The following is a 13,695-nucleotide window of genomic DNA, read 5'->3' as shown; positions in this document are numbered from 1 at the left end:
GCAATCACTTTGGCAATCTCTCCCATTGAGTCCATTGTATAATAGATCTATGGTGATCTTCTCATCTTCATAAACGTTAAGCTACTCAAGCAATGAGCACATCTCATCATAATAAGCTTCCACCCTTTTGTCCCTTTGTCTTAAGTTTTTCAACTTGATTAATGACTTAGGAACAAATTGTCTCCTCATTAGGGGCTTGAGTTCTCTTCATGAGACTATTGGATGTTCTTGATTCTTGTGAAGTTGACATGGTAGGAGCACGCGAGTGTTGGCAGAACTAGGGCGTGTGTAGGCGCTGGCGGCAGGTGGGGGCACGGGCGTAGGCGTGCGCGGGCTGGACGCTGGCAGGCGCGCGCGGGGCGACACCTTGTGAGGTTAGGCCGTTGATGGTGGCGTAGCCGTGCGCACTGTGGGCATTTTGCATGAGGTGGTGTTCTCTTCCTAACTTGAGTTGGTTCCAAGGACTTGAGAGGCCAATTATGATCCTATCATTTATTTTATATGTAAATATAATATATAAATATATTTAATTGCATAAAGTTGTTTATTAGTCCATGAGTACATTAATCTACTTAAATTACAAAAGTAAAAATATAGATATAGAAAAATGATGAAAGAAAATATATGAAAAACAAACGAATGGCAAAAATGTAAAGAAGGGATGCCTTTGACATGGGAATCTCAGAAACTCATGCTTCAAGAGGGCACCCAGATGTGACTCAAATGTCTTATATATGGGCATCTTCAGATACCCAGACATCTCGAGATATCCGAGCATCTTATATTACCGTAAAAAAAATGCGAGAATCCAGATGACATCTCATGGAAATCCACGAAACAAATGGGCACTAAGATCAAAGCTCTTTTGATAAAGAATAAGTTCCTTTGCCCATAAAATCGGAGGATGAATTCTACTTGAATGTTATTAGTATACAACTCAAATATAACTGCACAAAATTCAGGAAACTGTTAACTGAATTTGAAAGAACCATAGTAAAAAGATAAAGACACCCTACTTAATATGTTCAAAACAACTTCATATCAAAGCTTTAATTCTCCCAACTAAAATCTTAAAAGCCACTTAATAGGCTCTAAAAAGTATAAAATTGGAAAACAATAAAATTTACATAAACTCTTAAATAAAAAGTGAATCATAATTAAACAATAATTTAAAGTCCTTGACTATTCATATCCTACGTAATTTTATAACCAGGTAGCTTAAGGTTAATTAAGAGAAAATGTATTCACAACGAATCGACGGAAATGTAAAAATTAAATTCGAAAATACACGCTATTTAAAATTTAGGATAAAATACATTTTTAGTCTCTGAGTTTATAGATAAGATTCTATTTGGTCTTTGAGTTTCAAAAAGTGATAATTTAGTCCCTCACCTTTAGAAAATAGTTCTAAAAGGTCCGGGGGTTAAACTTGGTTTAGTAAGGAATGCTGACGTGGCAGGATGAGTTGGATATTTATTTAATATTATATTATTTTTAATATATGTGTCATTATTTTGTATTTTATTTTTCTCTCTCTCTTCCCCACTTTCTCTCCTTTCTCTCTCTTTATCTCTTCCCTTCTTCCCTCCCCGTGGACTTATGCTTCTCTCCTCCTCCCACTTGATTCTAACCCACCATCGACAGCCTCCGACCAACACTACCGCAGTCTTGACTAACCACCCAACAAGGCCTACTCCCTCCGCCTTCCGGCCCTCTAGATTGATTTGCCACAAGATAAGTCCTCAATTTTCTCGTCATAGTTCACAGTACTAAAATCCCGATACAACCATCATTAGGATAGAAAAAATCTAAAAACAAACAAAGATGGAATCGATCAATCTGGACTAGTTTTCCCCTAATTCATCCAAATGTTATGCAATTAGAAGAACGTATTGCGTGGAATCAATCCATTTCCTATGAAAAATCAACAGCAAGATAAGTCCTCTGAAGAATTAAATAACATTCAAATTCAACCAAGCCATTTAGGTCCTGTTTACCTACCAGGAATCGAAATGGGAATAAATCGGAATGAAAATCAATCGGAATCAAATCAATTGGAATGAGAATGTTATTCTTCTGATGCTGTTTATCAAAAATTTTTTGGAATCGGAATCAGAACTTCTTTGATGATGTTTACTAAAACTGCCAGGAATCAGAATCGGAATACAATTACTAATATACCCCTTTATTTTTTCTCGCTAATTACAAATACATTGTCGTGCTAATTTTTTTAATTATAATAATAATATATTTTAATATATTTTATTACTATATTATTGATCGTAAATATTTTTTTACCGTAGCAATTTAATTAATATTAATACTAATAAATAATAAATAATTAAAATAAAATTACATTCACTAAAATACTACTTTATTAGAATCATTCATTTAATATAAAATTTTATTATAATAATATTTAATAATAATGTTATTAAATTTTATTATTATAATAATTAATAATTATGAATTATATTTTAAAAAAATATGGTATTAATTAATAATAATTAAATTAAATTAAAATATTAAATATTAAATATAAATTTATAATATTTTATAATAAAATCACATCAACTAATAAAGGTGATATAAATTTTTATTAAAAGAAAAATTATTAGAAGTATAAATGAAAAAGAAATTAAATAATTAAATAAAAAGTTATGAGACTGGAGAAAGGGTAAAAGTAGAAAAATAACTACAATAAATGTGGAGGGCTCACGGAATAAGGAATGAGAATGAGATTTATGAGGGTGTATGAGAATAGAAAATGTGAGTGGGTCCCACCATTTGATTCCCACCCCTCCACTTTGGTAAACACCATCAAACGGAATAAATCAATTGATTATCATTCCTCCATTCCCATTCACTTGAAGTAAACATGGTCTCAGTTCCCTTCTTCCCCGACTCAAGCCGGTAGATGAAATCAAGAAGTGGAAGACGAATAAAACAAAAATTGCGAAAGAATTGAACAAAAGAAACAACAGAGAAAGAAAAAGATTGACAATGAGGGTGTCTTTATCGGAGAGATGAGGCAGAGGGTCGGAAGAGGCAACATGAACAGGGGCAAGTGGGGCACCCAAAACCCCAACTAAATTTTAAGTCCCTTGTAGCGCACTTTTCACAGCCAGATGCGTCGAAGGCACAGCCGTGTGGCCCCAGAAGCGTTCGGACCAGAGGGTTGGAAGGCGGAGGAGTAGGCCTTGTTGGGTGGTAAGTCAGGATTGCGGTAGTGTTGGTCGGAGGCCGTCGATGGTGGTTTAGAATCAGGTGGGAGGAGGAGAGAAGCATTGGCCCACGGGGAGGGAAGAAGGGAAGAGATAAAGAGAGAGAAAGGAGGTGTTTGGGATTTTGGAACGAAAATAAATGACAGAGCACAAGTGTACACCCGCCACAAGTAGTAAAACGGAACAAGTATTCCGAGTATCGATCCTCAAGGACAAATAATACAACTAATAATAAAGATAATGTTGGTTTTGATATTTAAAAACTCAATGCAATAAACTCAGCTCAATTACTTCAAATTAGTTAAGAATACAACAATTTTACATCTTCTTATGTCTAAGTGATTTTGAAGGTATAAGTTCATTCCTAATATGTCTATTAGAAAAAAAGATCTCAATTTAATAAAAATCAACCGTAACCTTAGATCGAGGTCCTATGTCTAGGCTACCCGAGCGAAATTTTTATGTCTAAAGTATTTTTCTCCAAAGTTAAATCATTCAAGTTAGAAGTATTTTTCTCCAAAGTTAAATGATTCAAGTTGGGAAAATATATCAACCCTTTCAGTTTTGATGCTTGGTTAAAACACTAATTGGCCAAATCAAGTTTTAACTTATGAAAACAACTTTAAGTGATAAAAGAAGAGAAAAATGTCTCTTGCCTTGTTGGATTTTAATAAACTTTAGTTAACTATTCATAACGGGGCTTGAGAAAAATAAATTTAGCTCATGATAATAAAGGAAAAACTGAATTTAATGTTATGGAAGTAGACGACTGATTAAAAGATGAATAGAATTAAAACAAGAAAACTCAAAATTTAAAATGGAAACATAAATAAGCTGAGAGTAAATATCTAAAGCTGAAATGATCACTTCAGGATGATGAATGAAGAGAGGGGAGTTCTGTATTTATAGGAACTTCAAGGTGGTTAGGAGGTTGAGACATTCGTGGAGAGTCATCCCTTTAAAACATCTTTTAGTTAGTTTGTTGTTGAATTAGCAATCTTCAGTGCATGGAAGACACGTAGAGGGGCTTGGGGAAGCTTCAAAACACACAAAACTTGTGTTTTACATTAAGGGCAATCTCGGGATTGGGGAAGGCGCCAGACGCCTAGCTCGATATTTTTCTGCACAAAATTGTAATTTTCATTAGAAATCAACTATAAATGATGTAAAAACGTTCTATATGCATGTATAACCTAAGATAACTTCAAATGAAAAGTTTTGGATACTAAACCAAGCTTAAAATATGGTTTCTGAGTTTAAAACGTAGGAAAACAACACCAATTTAACTTCTTTTTACCCTTATAAATAAGGAAATCAGGAGGGGAAGTGGGGAAGAGAGAAAAAAAATACAAAATATAAAATAATGACATATATATTAAAAATAATATAATATTAAATAAATATCCAACTCATCCCGTCACATCAGCATTCCATTACTGTTACTAACGAAGTTTAACCTCCCAGACTTTTTATAACTATTTTTTAAAGTGAGGGGACCAACCTGTGGAAACGGACGAAATAGAATTGTAAAGGCTAAAAGTGTATTTTATTGAAGAATTTAACTGAAAAAGAAAAAAGAAAAAAGAATTCTCGATTTTTCTAGAGTCCACCCAATTGAACTAGAAAACTTGGGCGGCAATCAATCGAAGGCGAAATTCCCATTCGAAGGCAAAACCCTTGCCCTCTCAACGATCCACTCTCTCTCTCCCTCTCTACTCAGTTTTTGCAGCATCGATTCATTGATTCTGGTAAGATTTGTGGTTTACTTTTTAATTTCATGCTCTCAGAACCTATTTCTTCGATTTCTACTATCATACTGATACGCCTTCTCCTCTCGGTTTAATTTTTGCTAAATGTGGACTACTTAGAATCAGGCCTGGTGAATTTCTCTCTTTCGCTGTCGCATGTTTTTGATACTAGCGAACTACTTGAGTTTGCTGTAGGAACAACTACTGCTTATTCGTAGTTTTAATGAGATTAAATGAACGAGGTTAAGCAAGATGTTATTTAGAAATCACTGTAAATTAGACAGAATTTATTATTGCTTTGGTAGAATTTGAACGCGAGAGGAGCTTTTCTAATGGGTGTTGTTTTGAATTTTGGACCTTTAGAGTCACATTTCATTTGAACTTGGAATGATATGGAATTTGAGGATTTAATGGTTTCCAGATTCTGCTGGTTGCTTTTCCTGTTACAGTTATTTAGAGAATGCAAGAAAAAAGTGAATAAAACGAGTTATAGAACAAACAAGTATCAGAACTATCAACAAGCTGGAGCGGTTTCACACCTTAAATAGCATGAAGGTTGGGGCGGAGCCAGAAACTGTTATTGAAGGGACAAATTTTACATTGTCACTTTTTATAAAAAAAAAATCTATAATCTTTCAATTGTGAAAATTTAGATGGCACAAAGTAGGAAGAACTTTAAAATCTAAATTTTTTTGATATAATTTTTTTCGTCTAAGACGAACCGAGAGGGGGCCATTTGCTCAATCCTTCCTTTTTTGCCTGGACAGCCTTCTTGGCCTTTCTCTGTACATGATTTAAAATAACTACCAATTATAGGACACAGGATAAATCCGAGGTTGCAGAAAGATGTTTTTAAAGAGGCAATGGGTGCATCCCTAAAAGTCATCTTCAGCTATTGGTAACTTGAGGCTGCTAAAAGTTCAGAAATGTATCACTTAAAGTTTCTTTAGTGATGTTTGTGCATTAATAAAAGATTACTCTTAGCAACACCTAAGCTTTGTGTAGCTGAAACTTTATACTCCGCAATTTTTGCAACATTTTTTGCAGTGTTGGACATCTTGTCACTATTACTTTTATTGGCGTTTTTGGACTTTTTTTGTAACGTTTTTTTGGTGGGGCAAAATATATACTACCTTGTGGTGTATTTTAGATCCTTATATCCTTATTATTGCACACTTCTCTATAGCTGCTCTGAATAGGAGACTCTCAAATTATAGATCCAACACTATGCAACATAATTTGAATAGGTTCATATATAGTCAAATACTGATGCCCATGCAGTTTTCTCTTGCGAAATCCTTTTATCATTTAATCTATAATTCTGGTTCCTGAACTATAATATGAGAGATGGAGGGCCTCTTTGGTCCTCCCCCAGTTCCCTCACGCTAGGCCTACGACTATAATGTGGTACAGATTCCTTCCTGAAAGAAATAATTTGTCACTCTAAAAATAAGAATAAGGGCTTATTCTGGAAAGTTTGGTGCCCTTCAGTTATATTTGCATTTGTTCCTTTTGAAACAATATTTCTTCAAGTTGCGATGTATTAGTTATTGAATTTTTAACTGCTTGCGACTTGTGTAATTTTATCTTACTTGCTTTAAAGAATTTCTCTTCCTCTTTGTTATGTTGTCTGTACCGTAACAATCTTTTCTAAAGGAACATTTTGTCCTATACTATAGGAGCCAAGCACACACTAGAATGCTGCCACTGCTAGCGTACCATGTGGTGAGCCAATATTACAGGCTCCGGAAGAACCCGATCACTGTCGGGCTTCTTGCTGCCAACACTCTTATTCATCTAAGGCCCGATTGTCTTCATCCTATCATCCCTTACATAGAGGATGTCTGGTTTAATGCCCATCTCATCCTTAAGGTGACTATTCTGGCTATTACTCATTTAATTATTAGTCAATCATCTAATTTTATATCTAGCTCTCTATTTTTGTCTTAAAAATTTTAAATTATAATTTCCTCTGAATTGGAGAAAATGATGGTTTTTAAGTGTTCGATGCGTGGATTGGCTTCACAATATTCAGTTATTCAAACTGCTATTGGTTCTTGCTTTCTTTAGTGTTGTATTCCTATCTATCTCGATAAGGATATACCTATGAAATTTTAACTCTTATAGAATTAGTTTCTTTTGTTATTACTTACCAATTTGTTTGTTCGTCTTTTAAACGAAATATATAATGTTGGCACTGTTTTTTACTCATAACTTTCGTTACTTGTATTACCTGCTTTTTTCCAGTACAAGGACTTGAGGCGCTTCTTCCTTTCGCCATTCTACCATGTGGGTGACCCTCACCTTGTATATAACATGATATCTCTTCTATGGAAAGGCATTCAATTGGAAACATCAATGGGTAGCTTCAAATTTGCTTCAATGGTCGGTTCGTTACTCGTATTGTCACAAGGAATTACATTGTTGCTTGTCAAATCCCTACTAATTTTTTTCAATTATGGGAGGCCTTACTACCGTGAATATTCTGTTGGATTTTCGGGTGTTCTTTTCGCTATGAAAGTCGTTCTTAGTTCTCAGTCTGAAAGCTACACTTACTTTCATGGCCTCCGAGTACCATCAAGTCATGCTGCATGGGTGGAACTAATACTTATCCAAATGGTTTCACCTGGTGTCTCCTTCCTTGGTCATCTTGGTGGGATACTTGCTGGTATTCTCTTTTTGCAATTGAAGCATATGAATTCGGGGTCGAATCCGCTGGCCATTCTTTTTAGAAGTCTTGGCCGAATATTGAGTCAACCTCTTGGATTTCTTTGTCGCTTGAATCCATTTCGCCGGCACAGGATTTCTGGGGGAGGAATTGTTGGTAGACAACAAACAGCCTCGGAAAGGACCGCAACGAGTGACGATATGTGGAGCTGTCGAGCATGTACATTTGACAATTCTGGTTTCTTAAGCATATGCGAAATGTGCGGTACAAATCGGCAGGATATTGAGTTGCCTTCTCATCAATCATCACATAGTTTCAACTTCAACGATCTATCTCTGGAAGAACTACGCCGGCGTAGAGTTGAAAGATTTGGATGATATGCAACCTATTGTTCTTCTGCTCATTTCCTCTCAGGCTCAGCCATCAGGTCTTCTTTCTCAGAAAATAAATCTGAAAGGCTTGTATTGTATTGTAAATCTGATGTTGATGTTAGATAATAAAATTGCCTGAAGTATCTGTGTTAGTTAGAACTTAGCAAATTTTGTTGAAGACAAATGGAAGAGTCATCTCGCAAGTTCAATGGAAAGGGTTAGTTCTTTCTCAACTCTTGCCCAATTCTTCTAAATTTTGTTATTACACCTTTAAATTCATTTGGATAATAAATGCATAGGCTAGAAATAACTGCACATTTATATATATATATATATATATACACCAAGCCAGCTTGTGTGTATCTCGACTATTCTAACGAAACAACCGTCGTACCCTACTACATTTGGTTGTCAAGGTAACTCGTAGGATACTAAATCTTAGGTAGGTGGCTACCAATGGTTTGAATTCATTTCCTCTAAGCTCTAGTAGGATAATAAGTGCATATTCATTTCGAAAGAGAAGAAAGTTCTGCAAAGAAAATTATGAAAAGGTAAAACGGGAAAAACAAAGTTAGACCTTAAGCTTTACTCCTTTATCAATGTCTCTATGCCATCATCTTAGGCCTTTGCTTGACGGAATTTGGGACTGTCGTCTATTGTTTTCATAGAGCATCTTAGTTCTTCAGGAGGGTCGTTTCTTCAACAAAAATCCAACGTTTTGGTAGAATCCGAACAGATAGAAATGTATTGAAATATAAAAGATGAATTAACTCTCAGATAACTCGAGGTACTTGGACCATCCTCTCTCTTGAGTATTCTTTCTCAAGTCTCAACCAACTAAATTAATGTCTACCTTTCACTTTATTTATAACAACTTCCTTAATTAGTTATTAAGGGTCTTTTGGTAATATTTCTCATTTCTTATTTTATTTAAAAAAAATTAAGCATTTAAGAACTATTTACATTTAGGGATGTTCATGACAGGGTTGGGAATGGGTAACGTCTCCGCCCCCCATTTCACTCCCCATGCCCGCAATTTCGAAATTTTGTAGGGATCGGGGTGGGGATTATGAATTTGCGGGGATTGGGTTTCCATTTTTTCGTTTATTTTTTTTATTTTTAAAATTATTTCTCAATCAAATATTTTTTTAAAAAAATTAATTAATTGCTTAATTTTCAACAATAAATTTTTATTTACACGATCCAATCCTCGGTAGAAAATAATCTGATTTTTTTTTAGTATATGTATGTAGAGAGAATAATAAGATTTTTTTAGTTTGTATATTTATATCTATTATATATTCTATACTCTATACTGTGTTAAAAGTGGAGAATCTGGAAAAAAATCATTTTAGATTATTATACTCTTCCCTTAATTTATAAATTTACAAGACATGTCAAAGAAAATTAATTGTAAATAGTAAATTAATTATTTATCAATAATAAATATTTACTAGATTTACAATTACCTGGAATTCAAAAGGTTGGAATATGTAAAATGTTGTTATTTAATTTATGAAAACTTAATTATTTTCACTTAAAAAATTTATAACTTTTTCATCTTCTGCCTATATAAATAGACATTTTCTTCCATCATTTTTCACCAATACTCAACTTACATTTTTTTCATTATTTTTAGGGAAATCTTTAGGAATGGCTAAAGTTTTTCTAAATTGCATGACATAGCTAAAGTTGGTTTCCTAGATTTTAGAGGGGTGTATAATTCCTTATTTATCCCTCTACACATATCATGCCCATATTACCCTTGCTGTCTTTCTCCATTTTACCCATCCACGTTTCATGCCTCCTACATTCCCTTAAATCTCTCCTAAACTAGCAATGTTATCGAGTTAATATTGAAACCACCTTAACTACAAAATCTACATAATTCCTAAAATCTTTCCACAAAATCTACCTATATCATACTTAACATTGAAACCACCTTTAACTACAAAATCTATATAATTCCTAAAATCTTTCCACAAAATTTAAACCACCAAATCTACATATATGATTCACATTCCACTGTAATCAGCAACCTTAAATATAGTTTCTTTAATATTCTTACACAATGTATCATTAATCCCTACCCATTTTATTTTTACATTCTTTCAAGAATTAAATCAATCAACGCGGGAACATTATGCGATCATTGTTAGCCACGATTTTAGTTGGGGAGGAGCACAACAATTATCAAGGGTTCATTACCGGGCACGTTTCAATTCCATTCGATTTCACCCTACAACAACTCTGTGAATGTATCTCTAGAGATCTTCATTTTCTAGAAGGAAAAAAAATTACACGTCTTTCACTTTTCAGAAATGGTACTGGCAAGTCGATAATTATGAGGCTGATAGTAAATAGGGACGTGGCGTGGGCCATATCCCTGTTGGCAGATGTCAGGTACAGCGACTACGGCATAGTTGTAGATACTGATCCCGTATATAACACCATCTACGGGATAGTGAAAGTTCAGATGCCGAAAATAGATTGAAAACTATCTACAGAAAATAGTCATATTTTGCATCACATAATCTTTCTTTATCACTAAATCGGAACAAAGATTAATGCATAAAATATGACAAAAAGGTAACCAAAACCAACAAAATCAAAAATGCATATTAGCAATCAAGGAAACATATATTAATATTTACCTAAGGAGAGATACGATGGATGTGTAAATATATGACTATTAGAGGTTATCTCACAAAATAAGCAAGAGACGTCAATACAATGGAATGGGGTAGATATAGGATTGTATAGAGTAGATGACCATTTTGACCGGGTTATCCTTGTCCATCAACATTCGTGACTAATATGCCACGATTATTACATTCTAAGAAGCTGCATTTTAATTCTTGATATATGAGAATTAGTCATCGAGTTACTGAAACATTACTCGAAAGAATCTTCCTATTGCAGCAAACCCAGTTCTTAGAAAATTAGATTATTAACGGAAAAAGAAAACTCCACAAGATTCAACCATTGAATCAAACCCCAAAAAAAATTTGTCCTGTAGAACCAACAAATAAGAATGCATATTCCTAATATTGTTAAAATTAATTAGTTCCTAATGAGTATCAATTAGTCCACATAAGTTCTACAGGAATCTAATTGGATGTTCTTGATTTTTTTACAATAAATTTTAAATATTTAACAATAAAATGGTTACATTGAGCTAAAAAACATCGGAATTGACAAGTTCCAGGTACTAATGATATTTATTGAAACATCAGAATTGAAGTCTGTGCTTAAATTTATTGAAATTTGAAATTTAAGATTGAAAATTTATTAAATTTTTTTTTTTGCAAACTAAACTACCTGACAATCTAATTTTAACAATATTTTTATTATTTATTATTTAATCTAAACTATATTTTCAATATAATCTCCCCAACTGACCATATCTACAAGGTGTCCTAAAAACAGGTTATGTCCAACAAAATCCCTTGAATATTGGAGGTTGCTAATAAATGGTCAATTATTTAAACCTCATCTATTTAAAGAACATTCAAAATCGATCGATGAATATCCTTTTGGATAAGCAAGAGTGGGGAAAGGGATGCCAAAGATTGTGTACGTCGAAGAGGGACGCCGAAAGTTTGAGGCGCACGAGGCTTGAGGGGCTTGAGACTTGATTGAATCAAATTTTATTTGATTTTAGGAAGGAAGAGTTAGGGCAAGTGTAGGAAGAAGGAGTTAAAGGACAAAAGTGGGAAGAAGGAGTTAAAGGGCAAAAGTGGGAAGGAGTCATTTGAGTTGCCTTCCCTTCCATAATGGATCCTAATATGGTATTAATCTTCAACTACTCCATCTATAATTTTAAAAACAGTACTTTACAACTTTAATCTTTATTTTTCCACTTTTCTAATTTGATTTTACGTTTTTTTTAGTCTATTTTACACTTTGATTCAATCTTTTTTTTATTTCTAAGTATTCAACAGATTTATCTTACAAATTTGGAAATTTTGAAATCTATATGTTATTTAAAATTTTTGAACTCTATAATTTCGATTCACTATCTTCTTTCCTACAATTTAGGTGCACTACAGATTTATTGAATGGTAGTTTCGTCACGAATTTATAGGAAAATGGTAGGATAAATTTACATATTTTGATGGGAGGGTAAATTTGTCTACATAAAATCACGTAGTTCAACTCTAATTGTTCTTTAGCTATTTTTATGATATCTCATTATTTTGGCCATTTTTCAAATCAAACTATTTAATTTAGCTATTCCTCTAGTTGCCTCTTATTTTTAGTTATCTCTCCTTTTCTTTCTAATCTCTCTAGTCTTGAAAGCAACTCAAGAGGTACATGATACGTTCAAGTTGGAACAAAATTTATATATCAAAACTATATTTTGATTGGTAAGTTTGTGTGGTTATAATTTTACTTTGATAATAAATAATGATTAATAAGACCACTCTATCTTCAAGATGTGTGTATTTATTCAGTTTTTGTTTCTTTTTTTGATTTTATTACTATCGCTTATTTTTTGTTATTCTATAATTGCAATATTATTTTGTTTTTTTTCCGTATTTGTTGATGTTTTTTATAATTAAAATTATTGTGTTATTTTATGTAAAATGCTTGTGCATATTTTAATTTTAATTGTAATTTGGTAGCTCAAATGTCATATAGATTTAAATTTTATAAGAAATTTAGCATATTTATTAGACATTGAAAAATATTTTTAGACATAATTTTTTTTAATTTATAAATTTACCAAACATGTCATAGAAAATTAATGGTAAATAATAAATTAATTAATAAATTATAAATAATATCAAGCATAACAATTATATGAAATCTAAAAAGTTTATTTTTTAGGACATAAGGAAATCTAAAAAGTTAGAATATGTAAAAGATTGTGTTGTTTAATTGATGAAGAGCTTAATTATTTTCATTAATAATAATTAATAATATAATTTCAAAAGTTTTGTGACTTTCCCTCATATATTAATATAAATAGGTATTTTTTTCTAAATGAATGGTGAATAATAAATTAATTAATAAATTATAAATAGTAAATCAATTATAAGAATTGTATGGAATTTAAAAAGTTTATTTTTGAGGACAGCAGGTAATCTAAAAGGTTGAAATATGTAAAAGATTGTTATATTTAATTTAGGGAGAGCTTAATTATTTTTACTAATAATAGAATTTCAAAAGCTTTAGAATTTATGTTAGTATACAAGATTAATAATTTATGATTTTATCTTTATTGAACTATTAAAACGCTGTACTTTTTTAAAAATATATTAGAACTAATTTTTTCTTAAAATTGAAATTACAAAAAGTGAAAACTACGAATACAAAACTTTTGTCAATTTATTACTAAAATCAATTTTTTATCTTTAATTATAATTAATATAGGAAAGTTTTGACAATTTTTAAAATCGTTTACAACAAAATTACTTTTAAAAAATAATTTCTACTCTCATCTCTTTCTAAAAAAAATAAAAAAAGTTCTCTCATCTATTTTTCTATACATAGAACTTTCGTATAAACTCTTAATTTGTTTTTCTTTCTCCTTTCCCGAGCATAACAGGCTAAGTTTTTTTTTTTTGAATGACAAAGTAGTATTGTCTAGCGATTATATAATATTGTATTTTAATAAATAATTATTAGTTTGATCTTAAACAATAATGAGAGACAAGAAAATAGTCTCAAACATGGAT

At 32.2% G+C, this 13,695-nt stretch overlaps 1 protein-coding gene across 2 annotated transcripts; it reads left to right on the top strand.

Annotated features, from left to right (window-relative positions):
* Nucleotides 1-4,799: 4,799 nt before the first annotated feature.
* RBL14 (RHOMBOID-like protein 14) lies at nucleotides 4,800-8,244 on the top strand. Of its 2 annotated transcripts, none has more exons than XM_022296656.2 (3): nucleotides 4,800-4,972; nucleotides 6,652-6,844; nucleotides 7,220-8,244. In XM_022296656.2, exons 2-3 carry the CDS (start codon nucleotides 6,671-6,673, stop codon nucleotides 8,015-8,017), a joined length of 972 nt encoding a protein of 323 aa, XP_022152348.1. In that variant the 5' UTR covers nucleotides 4,800-4,972; nucleotides 6,652-6,670; the 3' UTR covers nucleotides 8,018-8,244. The 2 variants fall into 2 exon arrangements, with proteins under 2 accessions (XP_022152348.1, XP_022152349.1); XM_022296657.2 differs by having other exon boundaries at nucleotides 6,629-6,844.
* Nucleotides 8,245-13,695: the final 5,451 nt, after the last annotated feature.

This window comes from Momordica charantia (assembly GCF_013281855.1).
Source record: "Momordica charantia cultivar OHB3-1 chromosome 1 unlocalized genomic scaffold, Mcharantia_2.0 BLBB01000001.1, whole genome shotgun sequence".
Lineage (NCBI taxonomy): Eukaryota > Viridiplantae > Streptophyta > Magnoliopsida > Cucurbitales > Cucurbitaceae > Momordica > Momordica charantia.
The sequence above is the reverse complement of the archived record's forward strand: the minus strand, read 5'-3'. Positions and strand labels throughout refer to the sequence as shown.

Bases quoted from the DNA above. Each gene is read 5' to 3' on its own strand.
- RBL14 (XM_022296656.2), top strand. From the start codon at position 6,671: ATGCTGCCACTGCTAGCGTACCATGTGGTGAGCCAATATTACAGGCTC. The intron at 6,845-7,219 runs GTGACTATTCTG...GCTTTTTTCCAG, and splicing joins ATGCCCATCTCATCCTTAAG to TACAAGGACTTGAGGCGCTT.